The sequence below is a fragment of the Microtus ochrogaster genome, chromosome 2 (assembly GCF_000317375.1).
Source record: "Microtus ochrogaster isolate Prairie Vole_2 chromosome 2, MicOch1.0, whole genome shotgun sequence".
NCBI lineage: Eukaryota > Metazoa > Chordata > Mammalia > Rodentia > Cricetidae > Microtus > Microtus ochrogaster.
This window is the reverse complement of record NC_022010.1, coordinates 66,191,119-66,207,547: the sequence shown is the minus strand read 5'-3', so window position 1 is coordinate 66,207,547 and position 16,429 is coordinate 66,191,119. Positions and strand designations below refer to the sequence as shown.

The 16,429-nt window shown below is 39.9% G+C and overlaps 1 protein-coding gene and 1 pseudogene across 1 annotated transcript in view; one reads left to right on the top strand and one right to left on the bottom strand.

The window, feature by feature from the left end:
- Window positions 1-3,540: 3,540 nt before the first annotated feature.
- The window catches only part of Senp7 (SUMO specific peptidase 7), a 110,039-nt gene continuing 97,150 nt past the window's right edge, over window positions 3,541-16,429 (bottom strand). The window contains exons 18-24 of the mRNA XM_026787658.1: window positions 11,905-11,997; window positions 11,283-11,407; window positions 10,391-10,440; window positions 9,566-9,609; window positions 8,960-9,028; window positions 7,771-7,921; window positions 3,541-5,309 (exon numbers count right to left, since the gene is read on the bottom strand). Of these exons, the coding sequence (XP_026643459.1) occupies window positions 5,172-5,309; window positions 7,771-7,921; window positions 8,960-9,028; window positions 9,566-9,609; window positions 10,391-10,440; window positions 11,283-11,407; window positions 11,905-11,997 (670 nt within the window). The 3' untranslated portion in view covers window positions 3,541-5,171. The remainder of the gene's footprint in view (window positions 5,310-7,770; window positions 7,922-8,959; window positions 9,029-9,565; window positions 9,610-10,390; window positions 10,441-11,282; window positions 11,408-11,904; window positions 11,998-16,429) is intronic.
- LOC101999381 lies at window positions 13,089-13,809 on the top strand (annotated as a pseudogene).

Below are 16,429 nucleotides of genomic sequence, written 5' to 3'. Positions count from 1 at the left end.
TAATGAATAAAGAAGCTGCTTTCAGCCAATGGCTAGATAGAGTACAGCCAGGCTGAAAGAGATTTAGAGAGAGTAGGCAAAGTTAGGGAGAAGCCATGGAGCCACCAGGTGGAACCGTAGCATGAGGTTTGTGGCCTACCAGCAAGGTTCCAGCTGTTGGCTCACCTCTTTCTCCTCTGGGAGCTCCATGGCTTCTGACTCCGCCTATTTTCAGTTTAGTTTTCCCACCTAGCTCTATTCTGCCCTGTCACAAGCCAAAGCAGCTTATTTCTTCATTAACCTATAAAAGCAACACATATACAGAAAGACCTCCCACACCAGTGTGTGTCTAGCAAAATGTTGGATAACAGACTTAGATTAGGCATCACTTGCTTGGGACTAGAAGTGCTGCAGTTACAAATTACGTCGAAAATCGAGTTAAAATGAACACATGAGAATGATTAACCTATTCAGAAGCAAAACCAAACCAGGCATTCAGCTTTGACTTGGACTTCAAAGTGGCATTCACATCACAAAACAATAGTCCATTACCTGGTTCCACATATACCTTGTTGAAAAATACGGCACACTGTTGTTACCATGGTAACTTTAAGTAAAGTACATCTTCATCTGAGGTCTTCTTGACCATTTGATTTCTCCAGCCCCCCGAAAAGAATACAATTTTACAGATGAGATCATTTGAATAAACACAGGCCACGGGGACAGGAGGCCTCATATACAAAGAACCTTGTCTTCTGACACGTGATGACACACGATGACATGTGATGGGCAGCGTTTACAAAATCCCACAGAAATATGCCAGTTAACGGGGCAGAAGTACAGCATGAGTGAGTAGTTCCGTACTGCGAAGGAGGAAGGAGAATGGAGGATAGACAAACAGGCTGGAACAGGATGACACACTGAGGCGTTTCCCTTCCTGACCTTCCCCTCCAAATAAATAAATAAATAAATAAATAAAAGGTGATTTCTAAGACGTTTAAAACTTTCCCAGGCACTATCTGGTTGAAGAGGACTTACAAAATCAAACAAAAAACTCATCCCTCCACCCCAATCTCAAGAGTTTTAAATTAAAATTTGTTATCTACTCTACAAATAATCTCTGGCCATTAGCATGCGTTTCACTGTCTGTTGCCTCTCACCAATACTCTACGCTAACAAAGCTTCACCCACTCTCAGAGAAACTCTATTTTTACCAAATTATTAGACTTGTTTATCTGTCCAGAAACGAATGTTTGCTTTCAAAAACGGAAGAGCTCGTTTCTTAATTTATGATTAGCGTATGCATCTATGTGTGCACGTGTACATAACGTGTGTGGGTGAGCAGGGCACAGCTACATGTGGAGGCTGGAGAACAACATAAAGTCAGCCATCTCTTCCCACCTTCTCACAGGTTCCAGGAACCAAAGTCAGGTCACTATGCGTCCTGGTTAGTTTTTATGGTCAAGTTCATACAAACTAGTCACTTGGAAAGAGGGGGTCTCATTTGAGGAACTGCCCAGATGAGACTGACCTGAGACCCTTGGGGAATTATCTAGACTGCTGACTGATGAGGGAGGGCTAGGCCCATTGTTGTGTGCAGTACCACCTCTGGGAGGTGGGCCTAGGCAGTAATGAGAAGCTAAACAAATAAAAAAAGCTAAATGAAAAAGAGGCCTATGCCCCAGTGGATGGCCCCCACCATCCATGCTCCAACAGGAAGCAGTAATTAGACCAGAGAATTCTTAATAAACAACAAAAAGGGCATGAAGTTGGGTAACAAAGGGGACATCACTGTGAGCATTTGCTGTGGAATATTAACTATGCAAATATGTGTTACTTTTGCTTATGTTGAGGACTATTACTGTAATTGTGTAAAAGTGTGCTACATTTGTTTATGCTGTAATTGCTTAAATATGGAAAGATACATTGTATTTGTTTCACCTTGCCTGCCTAAGGCACCTGATTGGTTTAATAAAAAGCTAAATGCCCAATAGCTGAGTAGGGGAGGGATAGGCAGGGCTGGTGGGCGAAGAATAAGTAGGAGGAGAAATCTAGGCTGGAGAGAGAAGGGAGAAAGAGAGGGACAGTCCTAGGGACAGTTGTCAGCCAGCCGTGGAGACAGCAGAAAAGTAAGATATACAAAACAGAAGAAAAGGAAGGTAAAAGGCCCCGAGGCAAACACAGATGAAAAGAAAAAGGATAATTTAAGTTGAAAGAGCTAGTGAAACAAGCATAAGACCAAACATTCGTAAGGAACTAATTCATAACTAAGTCTTCATGTCAGGATTTGGGAGCTGGTTGAGGCCCCAAAGAAAGCTTGCTACAGGCATTAGAAGAGAGTAACAGAGGCTGGAGAGATGGCTCAGTGGTTAAGAGCACTGGCTGCTCTTCCAGAGGTTCTGAGTTCAATTCCCAGCAACCACATGGTGGCTCACAACCATCTGTAATGAGATATGGCGCTCTCCTCTGGCACACAGGTATACATGGAGGCAGAATGTTGTATACATAATAAATAAATCTTTAAAAAAAAAAGAGAGAGAGTAACAGTAAATGGATATAAAACCCAAATGTATAAAACTTTCAGATAATAAATACCAAGTATTATAAAAAGTAAGTATTTGCTTTCAAAAAGGAAAAAGTTCGTCTTTTGTGTGTCTAGCAAAATGCTGGCAGAGGAACTGAACCAGCAGTGTTCGTCCATGGTTTCTGCTTCAAGTTCCTGTCCTGCTATCTTTCTCTCAGGGGCTGTGACCTGTAAGTGAACGATGATGTAAACCCTTTCCTCCCCGAGGTGGTTTGGTCATCGTGTTTACCACAGCAACGGAAAGCAAACTAGCACACTAGGCTTACACAGCAAATGCCTTTACCCACTGAGCCCTATGACCCCGGCGTGCATTTTCTCACGTGTACTGCTGGCTATTAGCAGTTATGGGAGCTGGGTATCATGGGACATACCAGGAGCAGAAGAATTGCATGTTGGATCTTAGAATATCTGGAAATGCCTGGCTCTATCTTGAGGGAAGGGGTCAAATCTACTCATGATATTCATGTATGTTTCATATCTACTCTTCATACATATGCTGAGCTAATTGTAAGCAATATTTTAGTGTTTTGACTGCCACCCATCATAGGTAAGAATGGAATTTTCTACTTGTCATAGCATGCTGGTGCTCAGAACACTTCAGATTTGGGAGTGTTCTGGATTGGGGCAACACTTATCTAATTAAGTTGCTCAACTTGAAGTATTATTTTCCTTTAAACAAAAAGACATTCAAATTAACTGTACACCTGCTAAAATGTGAAAAAAAATAATTTAAACATCCAATTACATGGTATATGCAGTACACAATAGTTAAAAATACAATTCTGGCATAATAAACATAAATATTTATGTTTCCTATATACTCCCATATCCATCCTGAGGTAATTTTATACAGTACTTTTTTAGAGTTTTGACTGTTATCCACCACCACAGGAAGTGATTTAACTATTACCCATCACAGAGTTGATAATATCACCCATTTCTAGCAGTGTTTCATATTTAAGAAAAGATTACTCCTCAATTTAATGAATTGAAAACATGTTTAATATAAAATGTTGACATCCTCAAACCATTATTTCTACATGAATTTAGGAAAACAAATTTTAAACAGTCTCCAAAACATGATGAAGGAGAGTGGTATCTTTGAAAAACACACAAACAGAAAAGGTCAGAAATTACAAGATCTCTTATACACTTGCTTTCCAAAATTAGATGTACAAAACAATTAACAGCCACTTTAAAAAAAGTTTTCTCGCCAACATACATAAGTTGGGAATGAAATATGCAGTTAATAAGCACTTTCATGTAAAATCTCCAAAGCCATGTATCCTGAACAGTGCAAAGAGAGACAAGACCAGCTGAATCTGAGGACGACACTAAGGCTAACTGGCAACCCAAGTCACTTGATTTTGAAATAAAACCTTCAGACTTCTTAGTTTTATCTTAAATTAACTTTGTTTCAAATGCTTTACAACAGTTATAACTGTAAATCCAAGAGATGTTTAAAATAATATTCTAAAACCCATTATCTGAGAAAACAATATGATCGTATCTCCCTAAAAATATTTCTGATAGCATAAGATTCTAAAGTGCTTACTAGATAATACTACCATCATCACATAAATTCAGTAGAACTGTTACCTGAATATTTAATAAAATATTGGGTGCTGTATGAGTGAGATCCCTGAGGGATCATAATCTTTAAAACTATAACTTAAAAATATAAAAAGAAATGAGAAATCTGGCTTTGCAGATGAATCATGGGTAACCAAACTATAAAATTAATATTTGGTTCTAAATAATAAATAGAAGTTTAAAAGTATTTTCTCTGTTAAAATTATGAGGACACCAATTTTATCTTTTATAGAAACTGTATACACACATTCTAGGGTAATGTAGGAATGAATATTTATATAGCTATACCTCAAATTAACAAAGCTTAGCTACATAATTTTTAAAAACTTATTTGGTACTTTAAAGTGTGTTCCACATTTATCTGAACAAACAAACTCACTTCTCAGTCCTCTACCTGTGACATGTGAAGAAGTGGGGGAGGGGACAGTCAGGGGGGGTGGAATTGCATTTAGCAATTGAGAATAATAAGCTGCCACTTTGAAAGGGTAAATTTGTATCTAATGGTTTTCCTTTTTTTTCATACTATACAGAAGGGATGCCGTGAATGGCATTTTCTGAAGCCTTGATACTAAGTTCTTTTTAAAAAAAAATACACAGTATTCATACTGCATGCTTGAGCTGCAAAGAACAGAGTTACAATATGATGTGACTTGCCAACAAATCTGACAAGTACTGGGGCTGGCACCAGGGAGAACCCACCTCCCATCAACACCCAGTCATGTGGAAGTACAGATCACATAGGTTTATTACTTACGAAAACATTCCCACATTACATACGCTATTGCATAATCCAAGCATATTTAATCATAAAAATATATTTATGAAATTTTAATTTCTGTAAGTGCTTCTATGACACCTGCAGCTGTGAGAGCCCAACGACTCAAACAAGATACCATATACATTTCAACAATTTATGAACTACTGCAAGTTACTTTCTTCTCTCTAAGCTGACACAATGCCGGTAAGCCGCTTGCCAGGAAATTTAGAGAGCATGAGCCATGTCTGCACAGATTAACTAACTACTGCTGCCCTTCTGTTGCTGCAAATGAAGTTTCAAAATGAGCTCTCGAATATCTTCCCGCTTGGTCTTTATTACATGGCGAGGAAACCATTTCTCCAAGTGAATTGGGAGTTCAAAGTTAACAATGGGATCCTAAAAAGAGAAAAGAAAGAATGATATTAGTGTGACATCATGATTTCAATTTTTTAAAATCTCACTTTTGTGGGAAATGAAAACATGACACCTTTCGAAAAATCAACAGATTGCTGCACACCATACCACAGCACTCACATAAAGCACAAAAATTAGTTTTCAGTTTCTCAGCTGGGTAACATGGCCACAATCAACTTTAGATCATTTTCATAAATTGCTAACTTCTGAGCATTAAAATGAAATAGTCTACTCTGTTACACTGCATGTCTGAGTGGTGTGATAACCGGTAAAGAATGACTCAGCAGAACTCAGAAATCAGACACATGTTAATACTGTTGAACTATTATGGAGAAAGCCCTGGTAATAAAGATTTCCAGAGATATAAACATGAAAAATCCCACTAAAAGTCATCTTTTAGGGTAAGAAACAGCTTTCTGAACTACAACATTTCCATGGTGTTAATTTAATGGCAAGGTTAAGTTACAACTAAGAAGTTATTTCTCCTGGGTTAACTTTTTTCAGTTGCTAAGGAAGGCTACCCTTAGCTGGTATTCATAAATCTGAAGGATAATGTAAGGGCGTACATCTCGGAGAAGCCAGAGCGAGAGGATGGACTGACGGGAATCTCGGAACCCTATATGGGCCAAGCCTATAGTGGTATATTATTTGTGCTTTAATACATAAAGCTTGCCTGAAGATCACAGGGCAAAGCAGTCATACTAGTCAGCCATACAGACCAGGGAGTGATGGCACACACCTTTAATCCCAGGACTCAGGAGACTCTATGAGTTCAAGGCCACCCTGGGCTACATAGATCCAATCTGTCTAAAAGAGAAACAGATCTCATACAAAGATGATCCCAGCACTTGGGATCCACGCCTTTAATCCCAGCAGTAGGGAGGTAGAGACAGGAGCGATATGGCTGGGCAGAGAGAGGATTATAAAGGGGGACAGGCACTCAGTGTGGTGTGGAGTCTGAGGATTCGTGGAGTCAGGACCTCATCCCTTTGGTCTGAAGATTTGGTAGAGGTAAAAGGTCTCTCTAGTAGTTGACTGCTTTGCTTTTCTGGTCTTCAGCTTGAACCCCGTATCTGTCTCTGGGTTTTTGTTATTCGTGCTACAAATGCCTATGTGGTGATTTACTGCCTGATATTTTTACTAGAATTTGTACCGTTTTCTTTAGGGAAACCCACTGGTTCCTCAAGACTCGTTTTTAACCTCTTTGATGCTACATCAGTACACAAAACATAAGTTTAGAATTTTTAGCTTTTCCCAGGAATTTTACATGGTGATTCTGTATTTAACCTATATTGTATTATTGATCAAGGCTACCTAAAATTGGAATTGTGAAACTAAGTAAGAAAATATCACTAATGACGCCCACTGGATATTCTAAACCTTAAATCAAAATCTACTTGGAATCAATGCTAGAGGACCAGAACTGTCAGCATATGATGAAGTTCCAGTGTGGAATACAAGGGGAGACTAAACACAATTGTAACAATTGTGTGATAAATCTCTATAATGTGCACCATCTTTTACTATGCAGTATCTTCCTCCCAATAGTAAAGACAAAGGAAAATCTGAAGTGCAGGAGAGAATTCTCTACAGAGACCTCTGGTCAAAAACATATCACACTAAGCAACACTGCTGGTAATGACAAAACTAAACAAGTTGGTGCTGAAAAGTGCTGATTCCCTGCCATTTAAAGACTTGTATTTAGTTTCTCTGCATAAAGTCTCTATGAAGTAGAAAATCATAGCCATGCTTCTAATTGTTTCCTCAGCTATGATGTCCTGAGCTTTTTAAGTAAATGGGTATTTTTCACATCGGAAAATTTTCTTTAGTATTTTATCTGCCCTACTGGCACCTTCGCTAAGCCTTCTGGGACTCCAATTATATAAAAATGAGACCTGCATCCTATAGGACTCGGCTTCTTCGTTACATTCTCTTACTCCAGAATTACCTGTGGACACTTTCTGTTCCTATCCCCTGCTATAGCTGGTGTGCTCCAGGTGTGTCCAACCTGCAGCCCTGAGGTCATGTGCATCCCAGGACAGCTATGAATGCAGCACAGGGCACAGGGTAGTGCTGTATTGCAAAAGGCTTATGTCAAAAGGTTAGGCAGCCCTGCAACCCACCGAAATGAGGATCTTAGCCTTTTAAATGAGAGTTTCTGTTTCTCATCCTGGCTCAGTCACTTAATGGCACCTACATACATGTATCAACCACATTAAGAACTCCACTCAAGTTCTTAATAGACTGCTGTATGTTTTCAACTCTAGAATGTTCATCTGATATTTTCTGTATTTCATGTCTTCATCCATTTTGTTCATATTCTCATATCCGGGTCACTTGTGGCCTCCATGTCTTTTCTATATGTCCTTGCCTCTTCTTGGTCAGAATTTGTAACTGTACATTGTAACTGTGAGTTAGAAGGGAAATCTGTGTCTGCACGTACCTGGAAGAAGCTCTCCACATACTGCAGCAAATAGACCCCACAGTCACTGCTGTTGTCCTGCTTAGGAACTTTAGGGCACAGGTCCACCATGCTAGTTTTACTGAATTCACGGTGAGTTTTTCGCTTAACTTCCCACTCTACTTCTAGATACCTGAAATAATCAATAAGGAAAGTGACTTGAGTGGAAATCTTGATCAATCCGCAACACTTTCTACAAAGGAAGAAAACCTCTCCTTGACAAATCTGTTGCTTCAGATTAAATTTCCAAAGACAGAATTTCAACAAACCATAATGTATGAGTCTTCACAAACGCTACTGTGAAGAGTGATGGGATTTTCACATAAAATCTAAAGTTTCTTAACAACTTAGTGTTCACAGCACTACTTCTAGTATGAAGGAAGTGAAAGCACAGCTTTAACACTTGTTTGTTTTCAGCGCCTGTATCAACTCCTCTCTGGTGCCAAGAGGTAAAGGCACCTTCTATCCAAGTTTCCTGCTGCGAAGCCTCACGACCTGGGCTAGATCCCCAGGACCCGCATGGTGGAAGGAGAAAACCAAATGCACAAGCTGTCTTCTGACCTCCATACTTAGGCCTAGGCACAAGTGTGCCACGGTCCCACAGTCCATCCACATGATTTTTAAATTTCTGTAAAAAGATACCCCACACACACAAACAGAAATTGACAGTTTTCTACTTTCTCCCCCATACATGCACACATACATACACAAGTAGAAATTTACAGGTCTCCACTTTCTTTTCAAGTTTTATTTTTAATAGTCACTAATACCTGCAATTTTGCATAAAATTATGGTTTTGTTCAATTACAAATAAAAAATTTGAATTTACCTTTGACAAATCTAAATCCTTCACTATTAACACATAATAGAAGATGCTGCTGGCGGTCAGATTTTCAGGTTCATTTAAGTATATGCTAAAAATAAAATTACTAACATGGTGTTATCTGTTTTTCCACTGTGGCCACGATCTCACTATTCTAGTCCACTGTCCTACAAAGTTGACCTTGAATTTATAGTCCTCTTGCCTGTTAGGTCATAACACTGCCTCTGAGTGCTAACATATGCCAACCAACCCCACATCTCCAGGACTGTCTTTAGTATGACTTAAGGTAGTTACCAAAGTTCTGAGACTTTAGAAAACAGACTGAAGGTAGAAACTGTCATTACTTACTCTCGTAAATTCTGAACTGTGTTTTGTATGGAAGCAGCTTTCAAGGAGTCTAGTATGAGAATGCAGGGCCTTTAAAACACAAAGAAAGAAATCAAGAGAAACAGACTTCTACAAAGATGGACACCAAAGTACAAGCAAACAAAGGGGACATCCAGGTGAGTGAGACAGTTCATCATGCTATTGCCTGTAAGTCTCATAGCTGACTTCAGTACTGGGAACTCACATCATGGAAGGAGAGAACCAATTCCCAACAGCTGTCATCAAACCTTCACATGTGTGCTATGTCATAGACACACGTGCGCACACAGACACACACACGCAGTAAATGAATAAACAAAATTGAGGGCTGGGGAGATGGCTCTTTGGTTCCGAGCACTTGTTCTTGCAGAAAATATGGGCTCGGATCCCAGCATCCACATGGCAGCCTACAACTGTCTATAACTTCAGTTCCAGGGGATCTTCTGACCTCTGCAGTGACACCAGGCACACATGTGGTATGCCTATACACATGCAGGCAAAATATTCATACACGTAAAATAAATATATCTTTAAAAATATATAAATATGATTCTCAAACCTTTATATATTATTATAACATGTACTTACCGTTTACACATTTTCTTTGGTACTGACATATTCATCTCGGTACTCTGAAATAACATGAATTTTTGTGTTTGCAATTTAAGCTAGTTTAATACATTTAATAGCCACTTATTCCTTAAAGTGTTTCATATACTGAAATTAAATTTTCAAGTAAAAGTTCTTTCTCACCACTTAGCTTCCAAACAGATCGTGCTAACTTCCATTTTCCAAAACTCACTGACTAACGAACCCTCACACTGACCTCACACAGATGCTTTAACCGGGCCTATGCAATAACAGACAGTTTTATTTTTATTCATGTATTATCTTAAGGATAAGTAAGATAACTTGTGTCTGCACACTTTCTGTAACTCAATTGAGGCTGTAGAGACACATTTCTTCCTTTGAAGCACAAGAAACGGTTTTAATCTGCACTTGGTCTGAGCCAAAGGCTGAGAAGCAATCCAGGTACTTATCTATGATGAGAGGAAAACCATTAGCAATTGTGAGCTTTGCTGACAATGGTTTTGTTCATAAATTCCTGACTTAACACATCAAGCTGACTTTTCTAAAGAGCACCTTAGTAATGCCGTTATTTCTCTAAAGGACACACAATAAACCTCTGAGAGAGGAAGCTGACACAATCTAAGCAAGTCAGCAAGAATGGTAACTTCATGTTCTCTCCCAAAAACTGTTGAAATAATCAAAAAGGAGCACAATTTAATTATGAGCCATTAATCCCATCTCCATCCACTTAGGCATAACATATTTTATTATAACATATTTTATCATTAAGGTTGTCACTGTTAAGAGTCTTCCGTTCTCCATGTCCACGCAGAACAAACTTACCTGGGAATCCTCGGCACTGGACACCACTGAAGTGGGACGCAGATCACTGTCTAATAACAAAGAAGTCACTATGAGTCTTTGGTGTGTGTTAGCACAGATAACTTAGATAATCTGAGCTTCAAGATCTATCCACAGTACTAACTAAAGAAAAAATAGTTCCTATGGTCAGTATTTCGAGAAAACTTAGTCAACGGATAAAACTGTTTAAGGGTTGGCTGTTATCACATGATATAGAAACCTCAGAAAGAAAACCTTAAATACAAATTGAATGGGCCCACTTCCTCCCAAAAGACTAACTTCAAATGTTAGCAAACTAATAAAAATGTTATGTTAATATGGAGGGTAGTGAACTTTTCACATCATGGTTCTAATTTTTGAAGCTCAGAGGATAAGAAAGGACAGAAAATAAACAGGTGCCCCAACAGTTCCCCCTCCCCAGGTTCTAGACAGCATAAGTGAGAAAAGCTATTACCAATTTTGCTTGCTATTTATGTTACAGCTACAAAACATTTAATTTTTTATTTATTTTTCAAAGAAATGGGCTTATTTTCTTACTTAAAATTTCGTGTCACAAGAAAATTATAGAAGAATTTCTATAATTTCTATTAACTTTGTTCTGAATTACTAATATATAAGAAGTGTTAACTTAGAGACTTTAAGCTATGCATGGAGAGTCATACCATGAGTTCTGAGTCATGTTAGCAAAGCTAGTCTCTTAAAATGCTACAATAAAACTTAGCATCAACAGTATGGCATTTTGTATAATGCTGGGTGTCGTGAGAATTTCAAACATTTGTACTCCTTTTAATAAAATAATAAATAGGTAGGCTGTTAACTTCTTGTTTCGATCAATCTGCTTGTTAATGTGGTTATTATTAGCAATGCCTATCACCTGTTAATTTGTGGTCATGTTGAGATTGTTGATCCTGGGACTGTTGGGATGCAGTTTGTGGACAGTCTTCATACACAGCTTCTTCTAACCATGGAAAACAAATGACTGCAAGATACCAGTGAGACCTGTTGAAAAGGACAGCAATTTCAATAACACGCCAAATCTGCACAAAGCAGAAGACTTTTCTAGAGCTCCACCTGCGGGATCAGACGTGATAAACTTTCATGGAAGATGGAGCACACAGTCCACACTAACAGACACAATTTACCGAGCCATAGATGAACGTTTGTAATGCACTGTTCGAATAGTTCAAATGTCATCTACCTTCATGCATTCAGTGTTTTATTTTCAGGATCTCTATTAACAAAGAGACCAATAACATCACTTTTTTGTATCAGAACTTAAGAAATGTATTCTCTTCTGATATTTTTAGTTTACAAAATATTTCTTAAGACAAAAAAAGTAATTGTTTTGGTTATTATAACATTGAAGAAATTTATCATTTTTCTATTAAAAACTTAAGTGATCTTTGAATTTATATATATGCCATACTTTTTACTGATTATACCTCAAGTAGTTTTCTTGAATCCTAACTGGTTTTCAAATAATCAAAAGTACTCACGACTCATTTACAGGTACAAAGATGTAGTCTTTATTAAAGATGTTTATGTGACGGGTCCACGTCCTCACTCTCTTATGTCTTCTCTGAGCCATTCTAGGAATAGGAAAAACATGTAGATTTATTTTAAAAGTTGTGAGGTTTATTAAACCACTGACTTCAAAGTATATAATTTAACATACCAGAAATATATTTAACTGTTCTTATGTCTGATTACGATAAACAGTAATGAAATAAACAGAGTAAAGGCAGCACACTGCTAAATGTTTGGTAGATCCCAAAGTGGCTCAGCAAGTGATCATAAACACACTCAAACCTAACTCTTTCTGCTTTGCTCCACTTGGGGATGATGTAAAGTATCATCAAACCTTAACAAAATCACCCAGCCGTTCTCTCTGTGGTAAGTGGCTTTTTATCTTGAATTTTAAAAGATAAACTTCATCTCCCTTCATTTCACACATAAAGAAATTACAGGCCAAGGCTAAGAGCACCCACTGATCCTCATCCATTTTCCTTTTAGTTCTTCAGCAGATATTTGTTCGCTTCCAAAGAACAAATAACGAAAATAACCTAAGCTCGTTTGAAACAATTTTTAATTTAAAGGAGGGAAACGAAAATACAGAAGAAATAACTAAATACAATGTCAAAAAAGGCACAAAGAGTTTTATATTAAATCACCTAGAATAGCCACCTTGAACGCACACATACATACACACATGTTATGCTTTTTTTTAAAAAACCATTGGGGGAATTATAGCAAAACAATTTTGGATGTTAAAAAAATCTACAAAGAAAATGGGCACAGGGTGGGGGAGGGCAGAAGGGAGAGCAGAAGGAGAGGAGGAAGAGGAGAGAAGGGGAGAGCAGAGGAGAACTGGAGGGAACGGGATAGTGGAGATAGAGGAAGGACAGAGATGAGAGCAAGGAAAGAGACATCTTGATTGAAGGAGCCATTATGGGACTAGCAAGAAACCTGGCACTTAGAGAAATCCCCAGGAATCCACAAGGATGACCCCAGCAAAGACCTTAAGAAATAGTGGAGAGGCTGCCTTAACTGGCCTTGTTCTGTAGTCAGATTGATGACTATCTTAAATGTCACCATAGAACTTTCATCCAGCACCTGATGGAAGAAGATGCACATCTAAGCACTGGGCTGAGCTCCCAAAGTCCAGTAGAAGAGTGGGAGGGAACGCCGCCGACATGGTGTTCCGGCGCTTCGTGGAGGTTGGCCGGGTGGCCTACGTCTCCTTTGGGCCTCATGCTGGAAAGCTGGTCGCGATTGTCAATGTTATTGATCAGAACCGGGCTCTGGTGGATGGACCCTGCACTCGGGTGTGGAGACAGGCCATGCTTTTCAAATGCATGCAGCTCACTGACTTCATCCTCAAGTTCCCACACAGTGCCCGACAGAAGTATGTACGGAAAGCTTGGGAGAAGGCAGATATCAATACGAAATGGGCAGCCACAAGATGGCCCAAGAAGATTGATGCCAGGGAAAGGAAAGCCAAGATGACAGATTTTGATGGTTTCAAAGTCATGAAGGCAAATAAAATGAGGAACAGAATCATCAAGACTGAAGTCAAGAAACTACAGAGAGCAGCTATCCTGAAAGCCTCTCCCAAAAAGGCACCTGTTGCTAAGGCTGCCATTGCAGCTGCGGCTGCAGCAGCAGCTGCTGCTAAGGGTAAAGTTCCACCCAAGAAGGCGACAGGACCCGCCAAGAAGGCTGCAGGCCAGAAGGCTGCAGGCCAGAAGGCTGCAGGCCAGAAGGCTGCAGGCCAGAAGGCAGCACCTCCCGCTAAAGGTCAGAAGGGTCAGAAGACCCCAGCCCAGAAAGCGCCTTCTTCAAAGGCAGCTGGCAAGAAAGCATGAGGCTGTACAAAGGAATAAAGGTTTTTTGACTCATTGGCAAAAAAAAAAACAAACAAAAACAAAAACAAAAAAACTTTAAAAATTGTTTTTCTCTGGGAATGTTGTCACAAACCTGAAATCCCAGCAGTTGGGAGACTGAGACAGGAGGATTGCTGTCTCAAGACTGAGCAGGACTACATAGTGAGTTCCAGTCCAGACTGGATTGGATGTGAGACCCTACCCTGTCTCAGAAAACAACCACACTGGGACTGCAGCTCAATAGGAGAGCATCTACCCAGCACCATGTGAGGTCCTAGGCTCACTCCTCAGCACCACACACAAATCAGTTTTCAAAGTCACTTAGGTTAGGTATATGAAGATATATATTGTCAGGCCTACAAGTATGTACTAGCTAGTATAGTCTACATATTTTATACACTAACTGGTCTCATGTATATTAGAAACTGCTGGCATGTGTAACAGGCGACAGATCCCCTCTCGCCCTAGTACAGGAGAAGGTGTGTTTGTGATCCTGGTAGGCATATCACTGTCTCTGCTTTTGTTAGCCTACAGAGCCCAAACAATATGGCAATTAATGAAGAGAACACACTTTTACTAGACCACATATAAGAAAGGAGGCTGGTAGGGGCATTCTCTCAGGACACAGCCTGACCCGAAGTTTGCTAGGGTTGAGTCAACTGAAAAAATGGCACATGTTTGGATTCCTAGTGGCCCTTCTCTATAAAGTGCCTTCATCCATGGGCCAGAAAAACAAGACAGCATTCACAGGCTACAGCCTAAGTGCCCTGCTGCCCTCCTCAGTTCAAGGACACACTACATTTTTTTTGAGTCTTTAGTACAGACAGCCAAGCTAGTGTCCCACCAGCCCTGAGGCCTCTCTGCTCTTGAACTTAACAGTTCTCAGACTGACCTTTACTGCAGACTTGGGGGGAATGCCATTTACTCTCTGAGCCAGTCACTCTCTCCCCATCAAGCTGCTGAGGACTCTGGGAAAACTCAAATAGGCGCTGAGACAGAACCTCAAGGACTGGAGAAGGGCATCCAGTGCCAGTACAGGGAGGGGTGGCCCTTCCATCAGATCACAGGAAACAATCACAGCTCCCGGGAGTTCTCATTTATTCTGGGTTGTGTCCTTCATAGGCTGCTATTGTGCTGGGGCTCCTGTGTCGGTAGTAAGGGCCCCAGTCAGCCTGTTCATGAATGGTTCTCTGTTCTTCATTTTCAGGGAGGCCATAGCTGATTAGCGTCTCATTTGAGGCTTGGGTGATGATGATCTGCGGAATGACATTTCTCTTCTTGCTCGACTTTTGTTTTGTATCAGATTTGTCTAGAGGGAAGAAAACATCCATCCATTTAGTGGGTTCTTCCACAATGAAGATAAGGCCTGTTTTAGCTCCCGGTAACAGAAACAGATTTATGGCCAGTGGGAAAAACAAAACCAACTGCCTGATGGTTTGATTCCACCACTCAGACAGATTGACAGCTTGGAGGGGCAGCGGTGAGTACTGGGTAGTCTCGTGCAGGAAGAAACAGAGGAGACTACATTTCACAAGCTGCAGGATACCTCCGGGGTGATGAGTACAGGCCACGACATTCTTTTGAGTCTTTAATACAGACAAGCTAGGATCCCACCAACCCCAAGGCCTCTCTGTTCTTGAAATTAACAGTCATTTTTTTTTCTAGACAGGGTTTCTCTGTCCCAAAACTCGATCTGTAGACCAGATTGTTCTCGAACTCACAGAGTTCTGCCTGTGTCTGCCTCCCGAGTACTGGGACTAAAGGTGTGCGTCACCACCACCTAGCAACAGATACTTCTAAGACTGGCATTGTCTCCAGACTTGGCGACATGTCATTTACTAACTTCCAAGTGCTTCCACCACACACCTTCATGAGCAAATGAACAGAGAGTACTTTAAATGCCCACCTGAGTCACAGTGTGAGCTGCCACCCAGTGACCTACCACTGCACAGCTGGCTATTCCCAACACACACGCTAGTCAGACCTTCAGGATCTCCAGATTTACTGTCTGAACCAGCCACCCTCTCCCCATTGAGCTGCCTGGTCAGAAATGTTAGAGGGCTCAGGTGCCCAGTCTCCAAAGAATTCCAATTTGGAAAACCTTTCTGTTCAGAACTTTATGAATCAAAATGTTCTAGAAATAGGCATTCCTGGAGGTTCGTCGTCTCATAATGCTTTGTCTGGGTAGTTTTTATTTTTCATTTATTTATTTATTTATTTATTTATTTGTTTATTTATTTTGTATACAAAATTCTGTGTGCGTGTATGAGAGCAGGCCAGAAGAGGGCACTAGACCTCATTACAGATGGTTGTGAACCACCATGTGGTTGCTGGGAATTGAACTCAGGACCTTGGGAAGAGCAGGCAATGCTCTTAACCGTTGAGCCATCTCTCCAATCCTCAAGGTAGTTTTTTTTTTTTCTCAAGGTAGTTTTTAAACAGACAACAACAACAACAACAAACCAGTAACAGCAACAATAAAAGCCTACAATCCGACAATTCAACAATTCCTTTGTGTGTATATTATTTATGGCTTCCAGTTTGGTGTTTTTATGAGATTTCTGTGTGTAAATATATGTGTGTGTGTTTATTTGTTTCTTTTCTTTCTTCTTCTTTTTATTTATTTATTTATTTATTT